The 14691-nt window shown below is 36.9% G+C and overlaps 1 protein-coding gene across 1 annotated transcript in view; it reads left to right on the top strand.

Moving 5' to 3' along the window:
- Positions 1–14691, top strand: part of LOC145681035 (relaxin receptor 2-like) — a 1105974-nt gene that overhangs the window by 531455 nt on the left and 559828 nt on the right. The window contains exon 3 of the mRNA XM_081752357.1: positions 12362–12427. Within this exon, the coding sequence (XP_081608483.1) occupies positions 12362–12427 (66 nt within the window). The remainder of the gene's footprint in view (positions 1–12361; positions 12428–14691) is intronic.

The following is a 14691-nucleotide window of genomic DNA, read 5'->3' on the forward strand; positions in this document are numbered from 1 at the left end:
AAGTTACAAGTATTACCCAGAACACACAAGACAAGAAATGTCACGCCGTGAAGCCTTCAACTCTGGTGTATGTGGTAGTCGTTCGATCTCGGTTAGTGCCATGTGAGCTTAGTGGTGGACAAACACCGTGTTTGGGGCTTTTCTCGGGGTTCTCCCGTTTCCTCCCACTTTCTTCATTCCACCATTTCATTCATTACTCATCATCACCGTCTCCTTTAGCCTAACCGGCATAACCGTGGGACGTAAAACTCAAATATTTCATTTCATTTTCTTTCATTTTTCGAATGTGTGTTTTTTCTCGAAGTTGTCTAGTATCCTACCACTTTCTTCATTCCACTAATTTTCCCATCATCATCCATTTGGGGTGGGCCAAAGTTGCCTAAAGGTCTTAAAAATAAATTCAAATAAGCTCACAAGGCAAGGACAAATAGTTTATAAGATAATATATCTCTGCTGTTAGTTGTCTGAGGCTTCTCGACCCTGGCTTTTTTTTTTTTTTTTTTTTTTACGTTCTGAAACATTGAAATTTGTTTCACCAGTTTCAATACACGAATACACCGTATACAGTAAATTGCTCATAGGTACGTCGAAGATGAAGACACTAATGTCAAATAATGTTTATACGACAAGCAAAGTTCGATGTAAAGGTGTCATCATCCCCAACACTATCGTATACTATCAGGCCACCACTTGCTTTATAGTGTCTGTGTGTATATATCTATATCTATCTATCTATGTATGTATATATATATATGTATATATATATATATATATATATATATATATATATATATATATATATATAGAGAGAGAGAGAGAGAGAGAGAGAGAGAGATATGGAACGATATATAGATAAATAGAAAGATAGATATGTGTGTACACTTTGGTTTCATATATTCCAGCCTTTAGGTTTCACAGTGTTAACCCATACCAATCCAAAAACTACTTTCCATTTTAGCATGTTTAGATTTGTTGCATTTTTTTTTTTAAAAAAAAGGCTCGGAACCAAATAATTTTATTGAGTAATGGAAAGTATTTGATTGAAATTTTATATGTTACTGCACAGTAAGCTCTACTTACACAGTGCCATAGTAATGGGAGCTGAACGACACATCGGACGAAAGAATGCTTAGGACCAGTCTTCACCTCCATGGTACAAATCTGTTCCCATAACCGCGGGGTGTGTGCCACTATATGGTGGTTGCCCCGTTTGTGTAACAAACTCATGACAGTACACCCAGATCAGCTAATAGTCTAAAAAGAAGTTGATTTTTAGGTGGCCATTTTGGATTAAAGTTTCTTATATTGTTGTGACCTATTCGCAATCATACAACGTACATCTTTATACCAAGCCAAGGAATCTGCGACGATAGACCATCGGCTTAAAGGCCCAAGGGTCCCGGAAGGGTCATGTGTACGGATTTTAACAGCATTTGTTTTTTCGTATTGTTTCAGGGGGCGAAATCGTACGGGATAAAAGGATTTCAGTCTGAAAAAATTGGAGAGAATATCCTCCCCAGGATACTTTCATGGGAGTAAGGAATTAGTAAAAACATAGGATATACATTTTATAGCAGCTTTAAAATTATGGTTTGGGTATCCTATTTCTTTTCTGTTAATTATGTTCTTCAATGTTCGAATTTTGATCATTCTCATAATATTTTCTGCTTTCAACGGAGTTCCATGAATATTATACCAAATGTTCTTTACACTCTGTAAGAAACCATTTTTGAAGATAATTCAGGTCCTAATGAATATTATTCACTAGGAAAGGGAAATATTCCCCTCATCTCAACATAGAAGCAGAGGGCAATTTCGCACTCTGGTCAGATCAAACATTTCCGCGTAACAAAACGAAGGTCCCCCTGTAAAACCTCTTCACTTAAAGTGTTATTGTTAGTATCATAAATTTGCTGAAAGCAAACAATTTGAAGGGTTCGTCGATAATATCTTTGCTTTCTTTGTCCTTCGCCCGCCTTCCAAACGAAGAGGTGAATTTTAGAACATGACTGCTGTATAATAAGCGAGCGATTGGTAAAATGGTAAAAATGTGTTTTTATGTGTATGTGTGTGTGTGTGTGTGTGTGTGTGAGAGAGAGAGAGAGAGAGAGAGAGAAAGGACAAAATTTTAGTTGCAAGATGACATATGCCTACTTCAATTGCCGTTTTCGGTTAATTTCGGTTCATATAGCAAAAAGAACACCACCACCAGAGAATAAAGACAAGTGTAGTCTGTTCTGTTCTCTTCCGCCATCTCAGCCAGAACTTTCAACTAGCCCTACATCCTGTAATGAGTGTAGACCTTAACCAGTTTTCAAATTGAATAGATGGTGGTGGTAGTTCGGTTTCTTGACCTTGTAAAAATCTTCCGTCTTTGATTTTGTTTGTAAGAAAAATGAGAATTCCTCAGTTTACAGCAAGGGGAATTGGGGACAAGACATTATGGATGATATTCCTGGAAGCTCATGTATCACGATTGTTTCATTCAATAGACAGAGGACACTTTTCTATGAAGGCTTTTCAACATGTTTTCTCAGAAAGGGGATTTTCCTTTTGCAATCTGTATGACCACTGGCAATTTCAATCTTGACCATTCCCGCCAGCGTTTTCATTTTCGAGACACGAGACGAGACAAGTAGTCTGTCTCGTCTAAAAGAGTTCTGTCTCGTCTCGTTTGCGAGACGAGACGAGACGAGATACGAGAAATGTCTCGTCTCGTGGCAACACTATTCCTGAGTAGGGTTATTTCACACTAGACACCAACAATAATCTGATATAATGGAGACGTCCCATAGCCTCTGATATCTTCGTTCAATTTCTTTTATGTGTTGATGGAACTGGTCGCCATGTTCCTAGCTAAATGCTCCTAAATTTACAGGAAAATAGTCCAGATGACTATGCAGGAAATGTAATTTTAAGCCCATGTAGCAACTTAATTTCTGGAAGTTGTATAGCGTGGTTTCGACAATCTGTTGGTAGTTGTTATCTTTAACGTTGCCCAGGAAGTTGCTGAAAACATCCTTGAATGATTCCTATACCTGAAGCTGTGTTTCGTTCATCGTCGTAGTGAATGTAGGATCCTCCTCACCTTCCGATTTTGGGAACCATCAGAAACTCCTTCCTTAATTTTGGCATCCGACAGCCCTGGAAATTTCTGACAGAGGTACCGAAAGCAGGGACTACTTCTATCCAAACTCTTAACGCACTGCTTCAAAGGTCTAAAGGGGGCAATAACACATTTTGAGGATCAATTAATGAACGATTTACAATGTGTTTTGCTCCTGGCACGACTGTTTCCTTTTGGGTCACTCAGAAACTAACCAGTGTCTATCCTTGTCCCAAGAGACCCACTCACACAGAAAACACGGGAACTTTGTATAACATGTTTGCTGTCCCAATATCATACCGCACTTTTAAATCATAGCACAGTAACCATCTGTGTTCATTGTATTTCAGTTTCTGCAAAACCATAGAAAAATTGTGATAGTTTTCACGAAGAGAAGTTGAATGGGCGACTGGCACTGAAAGAAGTTTATTCCCATTGTGCAGAGAACACCTTTGAGACTTATTTTACTCGAATCAATAAATATACGCGAGTCCTTTGCTTGGTAAACTATTCCGAGACGACGAATCAAGCAGGGATATCACAGCAAAACACAAGTTATTCTTCTTGAACAAAAATATGCCTAAATTCTTCCGATTTCTGTAGCAATATGAATTTGTCCCAGAAAGTAAAAGATTTCTGTCTTTTAATCTTGATCATAAAAGTTTACTCTTTTCTTTGGTGAGGTCTAGGTCACGGTGGAGTTTTATCTTCAACATCCAGTATAAAGGTATCATCATCATCATCATCCTCCGCAGTTGAAGATGATGGTAACTGTATTGGTGGTTTCGGGACACGAATATCGGGTTCATGTGGTACCAGGGTTATGGCTGATGGAAGGCTCGGGTACACAATGTGCTTTTCGTTTTTCATATGGAAACCGGACACTTTACATACACAAAAATAACAGTCGTCAACATGATTCCTTCGTTCCCGTCAAACCATTGGGATTCCGAATGACATTGATGGCAACAACCTTTTGTATTATTGCCGAAAGTTTTCTACATACGTTTTACACACAATATAAGGTGCGAAATTTTTGTCCTGATCACCTAACTTCCAAGCCAAGTACAAGCTTTCTATAAATGGCGTAATATTTCGCTTCTGCCCTTTAATTGTATAATAGTCACATATATAACAGAAAGAGTTTGAATTATTCACACATTTTCGCCTCCGAACATCACTGCCACTTTCTATTTTTAACACAAACTCACCGATCGACTTCAAGTGTATTTTGTAACTTTTAGACAAAGGCGTGGTACACGTTCCCAGAATCCCCTCTCAGACAAAAGAATTTGGCGTATTGACCTTAAGCGCTGCACATGCACGAACTACAACTGTTATCAGTAGCGGATTTAAAGGGGGCTTTGGGGCTGAAGCCCCCCCCCCAAATCAGAGCTAGAGAAATTTGAGGTCATTCATACTAAAAATGTTGCGCCTTGTGCTGAAGCGATAAATAAGTGTTCACCTGAATTATTGAAATGGACGATCAAGGCTTCCTCTTGTGTTTGGCTTTGGATATTAACTGCTGGTGTTTTCAATTATGAGTGCCGATGGCCTTAACAGCCAAATCGCGAACTAAGTTGTAAACAGACACCCACAGATTAGTAGTGGAAAACTTTTGTTTGGTGATCCTAACTGAAGAAATTTGTACTAATGTCTCGAAGTACATCAGATGATTCTGCGAACTTTCTTTCTGTACTAGGAATGGCCATATCCTAACATCCGAAACTCCCATGCATAATGGTTTGGCCAGTGGCAACCGATTGGTACCAAAAATATGTTCACTATCTTCTTACTAGATGGTATTGATCAACACCAATATCATCTCTCTATGACTTACGGTTCCCGAGATATTGCTCCTTAAATCTCCCGAAATTGGAATTTTTCCAATATCTCTGAAACGGTAAGCCATAGAGAGATGATACCGATGTTGATTAATACCGAAGAGGATGGTGAACATTTTGGTAGCAAATAGTAACCGGTGGCCACTGGTTATATCTGAATTTTCAGTATATACAATGATAAAAAGTGAGAGCTCAATATAGCTGATTCAATAGATCCTCTAATACGCAGGTTCCAAATATGTAAATGAATTATCTGTTGAATTTAATCAAATAAATATATTATACACTTTCATATAAATTTCAATAATATTATTTCTTTTTAAGGTCACTGAAGAGTAACCGTGTGACAAGAGAGAATTAATGTGATCTTGACACTTCATTGCATATGAAAATAAACCCTGTCTGTGTGCTTCTGAGGTGCGGAAATTAGGTTTAAGCTTTCGGCATCTATGGCTAGTTTAGTCCATCACGTATGAGGGATGACCTCCCCTCGGTGATCATACTATCCCAGGAAAGGGAAGGAAGGAAGTGGACCTATTAAGTACAATCCCAACATTTGCCTGGGGTGAATGAGGAAAACCTTACTCAGGTTGGCTGATCTGAAAAATCTTTGGTACTGGTACTTTTTTTTGTCTGAGTGTCTCCACGAGGAATCGAACCCAAGACCGTTCACACCAAAGACGAGTTCGTTAACGGACACAAAATGAGGTGCAACAACCCAGTTTTATTTTCGGAAACTAGATATATTACAAGAAACATCCTTTTTTGTGCCTTTCTGTCTCTTAATAATTTCGAGCTTTGGTTAGGAACTCATAAATCTATTTATTATTATTATTATTAAAGCATTGTCCGAGAAATAGGCTGAATGCCGAAAACAAAGTAGTGGTCAGTTTAAAACATTTAAAAGAAACAAAAACGAACTGGATTCTATTGCCTACATGTGAGTTGCGAAATGAACATTGCTGTGAAATGAAGTTATTGTGGTTTTGTCATAAAAATACAAGTTTACATCGTGGACTGAATAATTGAAATTTCTCGTGTCTTCACGACATTTTCTCGAAACATTCAAAATCAGCCACAAGTTTAGACAGACTGGATGAGTAAAATTTAAAAAGTTAGTAATTTTTATTTCTTTATTATACGTAATTGTCATTAATCTCGAACTACTTTGGTTACCCTTTTATATGATATAAAAATGTATTATTTCACTAGCAGAAGTCCCCTTCTTCACACGGGAAAAATAATGTTTGATAAATATTACATTTAGTGGCTATTCGTGAGACTATAGACGGAAGCGTACAAATAAGAGACTACGCGATCGTGGTATAAAAATATACCATGAACCTACAAAATCCATTGCGGTGGAGTCATGTTGTATCAAACGAATTTTGGCACTAGTGAACGTATTCTTCGTTACAAAAGCATCATTCACCACTCTTTAAAACAAAATATTGTATTATTTCATATACACTGTTTTAGGGGTCTTGGGTTTTGAAAACATCTTTGGTAGACGAGTGCTTCTTCTTGGCATACTCGCATTTCCATGCCTAGGTAAAAGCATTAGAACTCGAATAGATCGTTTAAAAAATATTCATAATTTTATACGGCCTCTCTCTCTCTCGTTTTTTCAACTAGGCCGAATAGTTTTGAGCCTGATAGTCGAGAGTCTGTAGTACTTCATGTCTGGAAACAGTGCAAACAGCAATCTTGATAGATTAATTTAGTAATAGGACCAGTGTCGGCCTATGTCTAAAATCTAGCATGACTCGCGAGGTGCAAAATGAAGTATCTCCTGCATTCTTCCAAGCATATAATATTCTGGTGGACTTCAGTATATAACAATGTCCTATTTGTTGGGTTGCGCAAAATTAATGTAGGAATTCGGGTACTTTGACACATACCAGTGGCCATAAAATATGCTGTCTGCATTTTCCATTGTACAGTCCGCGGCATAAAACCTGCAACATGAGCATATAAATTTATTGTGAAATGACGAAGTCTTTTGTTCCAAAATAAGTGTGCACTGAAGGAGGCCGAAGTTTATACTGACGTGATTCGTTCCACTTAGACGTTATGTTCATTCCCTGTGCTGTTAGGCGTAGTTTCACAATAAGCTTACATCCTCATGTTGCAGGTTTTTTTTTTTTTTTTTTTTTTTTTTTTTGCCGTGAGTTGTACAAGCTTTTCTTTAGTAGACTTAAATCCGATTTTAATACTCGCTGAGCAAAAAGTCTGATGAAACAAAGTGCATAGTTGGCGAATCTGTAACACGTTAATAATTTTTTACAATAAACGCATTGCTTTGCTCAGCTAGCACCCACATAATTATGTTTCGAAATTCTAGTCGCAAACAAATGCAAAACGAGGCAAAACTGCTTGTAATAGGGAAGTTACATTCACCGCTTTATTTGTAACCAAAAATTAGAGTTATGACCATCTCTCTATAGTCATGAAACTAGGGAAAACTAATTCAAAAACAAAACAACTCAGTTCAGAACGAATGAAACAACGATTGTAACTCCAATGTGGTGTCAGTAGTGCCCATAGTGTGAACTAAAATACACTTCAAAAGAAATACAAAATAAACGAGTGAAGCGAAAGATAAAACAAAACCTTTTTGATAAACAATTAAATTACTGTAATATCTTTCTCATTTAGGGAATTGAGTGTAAAGTTTTAAAAAATACATTGGACAGCCTCTAAGGTACCGTAGACGTGGACCACGGAGAAATGCAGCAGATAAAATGCTTGATAGCCAACAACTATGATTAGCACAATACGCCCCACCTAATTGCACTAACACAATCTTCCAAGCAACTTTCCACGAGTCGAGGAAACGTTTAAGACAAAAGATTGATGGTTTATCGCAAATTTATTTTGGAATTGGCTCGAAATTGAAGAAACCTTAGTTAAACTAGTTTTCAGTGATTACAATGTAATCAATGACTAATCGACAAAAATGTTTCGAATAAAATTTACTTGTGTTCAAAACATGAAAAAGATGTTCAAAATGTTTTAAACGTGTTTTAAAACACATACACGAAAAAACACGTTTTAAACCCTTTTAACAGATTAAAACATGAGTTTAAACATATATTTCAAAATCGTGTAATAACTTTGCTGTTTATTTGCATCGTCTATTTTATCCTGGTTAAGAGTGCACTGTGTTGGGTACAGGATATTTCAGTATAGATAAGTAATTCTCAACTTATTTCATATCACGATCCCCTTTTATTACACTCTCTTTTCAATGTTCTCGTAAGTACTTTTTTGGTTGTAATAAGCTTTTTAGGTAGATTTTAAAATCTACCTACTATGAAGCTTTCACACCATCTATTAATATACATGGTGAAACAAAAGTCCTCACCACCCTTGTGTATTGAGAATAGATTGAGGGAGAATGATGAAAGTTGGAAGTGGTCTGGCACATCAGATGGTATTATCAGGCATCATGGCGGCTATCTTTGATTAGTCGTCGAAATTTAAAATGAAAAGGGGGTCATGTTTCATGATTTAAGGCGAGAATTTTACCAGAAATACACTTGTTCGGTAATTTTAGCCCTAAAACAAGCCATTTCGGAGTTACTGTTTCTGAAAGTTTCTTAATTATGCTCTTAGGGGCTAATCTCGCGTTTCGTGTTACATAATGCAAGGCATTTCTTTCAGTTCTCATGGACCCTTACTAATACGGCAGGTGACACAGAGGAATATACATTCATAATTCGCAGTGTAAGATGTGTGAAATCTGTGATTGTCTTTTCATATCGAGGATCTGGAATTTCGGGTAAGATCTTCAATGACGGATTTAGTGACCTAGGAAGTGATAATCGAAATACTGTCGGACACATATAGTGTAGTGCAAAGGTACGCCATCTTGTTTAGAAACATGCCGGAAATTTCTCCTCCTGGATTTAACAGTGAAGGGGTCCTGAAGCATAGCTTGATAGTTCTCCCCATTCATGGTCCCACAGATAAAAAGAAGGTCCCATATGCGAGTGCATCATAGACCCTATACCACACCACACCACATCAAACCATTACTACAAACCAAATATTCTTCGAAATTCCCAATTTTAAATATTCTGTAAAATATTGGGCACTTGGTCGCCACTTAATGGTTATATCTGGGCTTCCACAAGAATGGTGTCGCTTAAACTTACCGGCTAAATAATGCAGCTGAAAGGAGGATAACATTAACTCAAAACCTTATTAAATAAAGATAGGAAAAGCTCCAAACCATGGAAAGACTTGGGGAAACATCTCCCAAGTTTAAGAAAATTGATACAGTGACAGCAGAATTCGTGAAAATGACAGTAAGAATAGATTTGAAAGGGCACAAAAAAATACCTTGATCTAAAGATGAACTTTTTTTTATTTGCGCATTATCTTTTGTAATACAACTAAATAAACAAATAGGCTAAATTTAATTCTTCTATTGACGAACTGTTCATAGTGTATACTTGCAAATTTCCTTCAATTTTTTTCTTTTGTAATATAAGCATCATCTCAAATATAAAAATAATGTAACACATGTAAAAAAAAATCATGCGTACAACTAAAAATAAGCGACTCTGTGGAACCTCCAAATATTGAACCATTTAAAAATAATCTGCACACTTATTCTATATACATATTGAAAAAAAATATGAGATGAATGTTCATATAGATATAACATTGATTTCTACTGACACGCTAATATTACAGTAGTCAAGTTTGCTCTTTAGTTTTACAAAGTTTGATTATCTCTAAACGGACGCCCCTATCTAGCGGCAATCATAATAAACCTCTAGATTACACCTTCTCACATAATTTTTCTTTCCTTCATTTCGGATTCATGGTTGCGAAGATATGACGTTTTCCGTCGGTGTATTCTTTTTCACACACCCTGCACTTATTTAACGTAGTTATGCATCACTGACTATGGCATTCGGAGATTGACTTGTTAATTGTTCCCACTCTGCAACGTACACAATATTATGTTAATATCTTAAATTTATGAGCAGGGAGGAAGAAATTGGCCCTCCTGTTCCTCCGTTCCGTCAATTCCCTTGCCTAGGTAACCCACACCTTTTTCAGGGCTGGATTAACCCACCTGAAGGCCTGGGACTAGAAAAAAAATGTGGCCCCTGCTGACTTCACGTAATACATTTCTGTGAAAATACAGTAGGAAAGTTAAGGATATATGTTTTATATTTTATTTTATGATGATGATGATGATGATTGTGTTTTCATGATTCCTTTTAGATAGCCAGTTGAGATTTTGATCAGAGTGGAGGCCACTGTCCACCTGGAGGCCCCGGGCTATTATATTCCATCTATTCTAAACTTTCCTTAATCCGGCCCTGGCCCTTTCACGTGGTTTTTGTTTAATTTATTTCGGATTCTTGTCTACAAAAATACTACGTTTGCTGAGGAAAACTGAACCTTTTGGAAAATGGACTTTGATCCCTTGTGTTCTGAATGGCCCATATCTATATAACTATTTAAATAAAACCGTAAGTTGGAGTCAAATTTATCCTGCAACCCAAGTTTGTTCGAAACGCATAAAAGTAGTTTGTTTGGTTTTATTGATTACAGCTTCGCATCAGTAGCAAGGCTGTATGAGATAGGTCTTAGTATTTAAAGTGGGATCCGAACCACTAATTTTGAAATTTTTCGTCGGGTCTCACTCCAAATCTATATAGCGAATTCTGGACGTCTCGTGCCTCTACTCTCAAAATTTAATGTTAAAAGATCAAAAATTGTGCACTGTAGGTGATACATACGTAAAGACAGACGAACAAATGTAGATCAAGTCGTCGTAGGAGTCTCACTGACTTTCGGCGATGATGTAATAAGTATCACGCTTTAAGCGATAGTTACGCGAATGACTGCCATACTTTGCGCTTTCTGGCCTGATCCCTTCAATACAAGCTATGCCAGGGTGTAAATTTTTTAAGAAAATTTAGAACGAAGGTGGGGGGGGGGGATGAAATACAATTTTCATAATGTAATGAAAAAAAATTGATGATACAAAATTAATTCTTACTTGAAGGTCCCGGTTGCATCTCAACCTCATCACTGACGTTAGAATCATCAAAAGCAATTTTCGAATCAATACTTCTACCATCTGTTTGGGTTTGCAGTTTTTTCACAGCATTGCATTTTTCATAATGATTCTTCATTCTTTGAACTAAACCAATCATTTCTTTCTTACACGTTTTATGAGCTCGTATGGTCGTTTTCTTATCTGATGGGGTTTCAGTTCAATAAATTTGCTCCAAGTGATGCCCTTTCTTCCTGTAAAACTCATGTTAAGTGATTCCAAGCTGTACGGAGACAGAGCCAACATGTCCTATATCAAGGAATGCCTGCGATATGCGTATTTTAATTTCAGAACCTCAATTTAAGAAAGATCCCTTTTGTTTTCTGAATACAGCACAAAAACTTGTTTCCATGATAATTCTTTTATTTAGTTTTTAATATCGGTTCTACAAGTAGTCCAACCTTCGACTACGACACTTTCTCGCAAATTAACTGATAAGCATTTAAAAACAATAAACGCTGAAAACAAGGAAAAAAAAATCTAGATCACCACATTGACCTGCTGTAGCCACGAAAAATCGAAACATTCACACAGGGAGAAAGTAGTCTTCTGAATAGGTAGCATTTCTTAACACTTTTTTTCTTTCTCTGGCAATGTTTTTACAAAAATAAATAAAATAAACACATGCTTAAAACAAGCCTTAAAATACATGTATTTAAAACAAAATGTTTCAAACATATAAAATTTTGTTTAAACAAAATCAATTGTTTAAAACAAGTTTTATTCATTTGTTTTAAACAAAACAACCCTGACACACAGTAGTAAAAAATATCCTTTATTTGATAACTTTACGTTTAACTTAGGAGCGAACGGACTTCATTGCACACTATAATATTCTACAGGCTTGTATAGCAGATCGGGGTCTATCGCTGTACCAAGTTTGATTATGTTCGGTTGAACTACGATATATAGTTTACTTGACATCAATTTTTCAGGTAAAACTCAAATGAAGGACGAAAATAAAATGACACACTTATTCATAATAGTCGAATTATTTTATTTGTCGGTAAGTGCTAACGTAGGAAAACTCATTATTCTCTAGACAACATAATAGTTATATTTGATAAGTTATCAGGGACGTCATTTAGGGAGGGCAGGAGGGGGCAATTGCCCCCCAAGAGTTTGAGGAATACATATACTTTAATCGATTATCTACTAATATATTAGTACAAAACGTGAAAGTCTTATGTCGGTGGTGCTCTTGCCCCCCGCCCCCAAGCGAAATCTGAAATGACGCCCCTGTAAGTTGATTGAAGCTCTTTTTACATGAAAGTTGCATTTATAGTCTTAATAATTAATATGAGTTTGTGTTTTGATCTCTTTCAGATGATCTTTACGGAGGGCTACCCAATCCTTTCCGAGAAATCGATCTATCGAACGTGTACTATTGCAGTAAGTAGTCTCCCAGTGGACATTCATGGCATGTAATTTGATAAGGTGATTGTGTTATAATAAAAATAAACACACTGAGAATGCTAATTTTTAAGGTGTGTTGTATATAATGGTCCAAAAGATATTCTAAATATGCAAGAAGGTTTACCCATTTAATGCAGGGATCAAATCTTAATTTCAATACACTTAGAATGATTTGATGGACTGGAGCATATACGTTTTATGCTGAAGACTACCAGAAGTACCCGTAGTGAATGTCTAGAATAAAGAAAGTGTGGACAGCCTGAGTTTATTATAAATCAGTGGTTCTCAGATTGGAGTCTTGAACTTGTTGAGTTCATAGTTCCAATTCAGGATGTTTGGTTCTTTTAGAGTTTTTTGTGTATTGATATTAAATTGCTTGTAAAATTAAACCTGTAGTGGTCTTTCAATAGTAGTTCTCCCTTCTACCATTATTATGAAATGTACTTTCAGTTGCCTCTCTCCTCTCAGAATAAAATTTAAAAAAATGACGTGTCACTTTGGTAATCATTTTAACAAACTGATTATTTTAATCATTTTCAAATTAGTACATACTGCAAATAGACTTCTAATTTTTCGCAATTAGTGTTGCCACTAAACATCAATGAATAATAGCGGTCGAGGTTGTTATTGACGTTATTCGTTACATTGTAAGTACTTTTTTCTCTACACCCATTTTGCTTATGAGGTCACGCACTACAGTTTCCATATGAACACTCTCATTCTCTCTATATCAAACGTTAGCTACAAACATTGTTTCCGTAGTTCGAAAAGTCTATCTTCATATCTACTAACTATCGTCAATTAAGGAGGCTAGGACATGTAGCAGTTTTTTACGTACCTTTTGTTCAGGTACCTAATCCTTGAATCTCAATATGAGACTCAAATTTAAGAGAAACTTTTCAGGGAAATTTCCAGAAAATTTTCCGATTTTACTAATCGTGACATATGAGTATAGTATCATTGGAAAGTCTGCTTTATTCTAAATATAATGACGTATGAACCATAAACTTAAGATAATTAGTGTACAGGCAGTAACTTCTTTAGTGAATTTAAATTTTTCTTCGTTTTCTAAAGTCGTAGTGGAGTTTCGTCTTACGTACTGAACACATTTCAATGAAACTTTGTCTAGACGTATATAGCCTAGGGTATGTGGTATTTTCTGAAGTGCATTTCCTGTGGGTACCTGAATTTAGGACATCCACAGTAGAGACCTGCACGGGCCGGGCCTGGCCCGAGGCCCAAAGCCCTGCCCGGCCCGCGGGCCGGGCTAGGGCGGGCCGACTCTGTTATTTCTTTGGGCCGGGCCGGGCTTGGGCGGGCCGACACTGATTTATCTTCAGGTCGGGCCGGGCTGGGGTCGATTAATTGCAATTCTTTAATAATTATTGACATTCGTTAAACGATAATTAGAATAAAGGCAAACGTTGAAAAAGTGTGCCCGTGAAAAATGTTACAAAATGAAACTTCGAAAATTTATCGGGCCCGGGCCGGGCTTGGGCCAAGAATTTTTAAAAACTTATCGGGCCGGGCCGGGCTCGGGCCGAAAATCTTCAATTTTTTTCGGGCCCGGGCTGGGCCGGGCCTACGTACATCCGGGCTGGATTGGGCTCGGGCCGAAAAATTCGGCCCGTGCAGGTCTCTAATCCACAGTGTTACTCAAATGAAGAAAAGCCTTCTTTCGGAGACAATTTACGAAAGAAAAAACATTTTTTTCCTATTTTATAGGCCAGTTAGACATTTGTATGGTATAATTCGAGAGACTATTCATTCTGAAGACAGCAACGTACGACTCATGAGACTGAATTAATTAAGGTACGAATAAGAGCTTCCTAAGTTTTTTTTTTTTTGTTTTTTAAGTGTGGCATTTGACATACAAAAATAGAGACTTGGTCGGAAACAAAACGAAAAATCTTACCCTCAGTGACCAAAAAATAAATAAATAAAATAAAAAAATAAAAAAAATAAAAAATAAAAAAGGAAACGGGTACACAAATGTACCATTTCAGAGTTACAGCCTAGCGAAAATTGGTTGGAGCGATAGAAAAGAGTTATAACTCGAAAAGGGTCATAAATGCCTGCCACGTGATGTTTTCTTCATCTGCGGAAGGTGGAAAAAGTCACTGCCTGACATGTCTGGAGAATAGGGAGGTTGGAATAAGCAAAATGTGATAACCCAAAGATTTTGACACGCTGGTTTTGAGCTCAAGGGCCTCCACTTCTCATGTGATTCCCGGTTCTTC

The sequence above is a fragment of the Thermobia domestica genome, chromosome 3 (assembly GCF_964235325.1).
Source record: "Thermobia domestica chromosome 3, izTheDome1.hap1.1, whole genome shotgun sequence".
NCBI lineage: Eukaryota > Metazoa > Arthropoda > Insecta > Zygentoma > Lepismatidae > Thermobia > Thermobia domestica.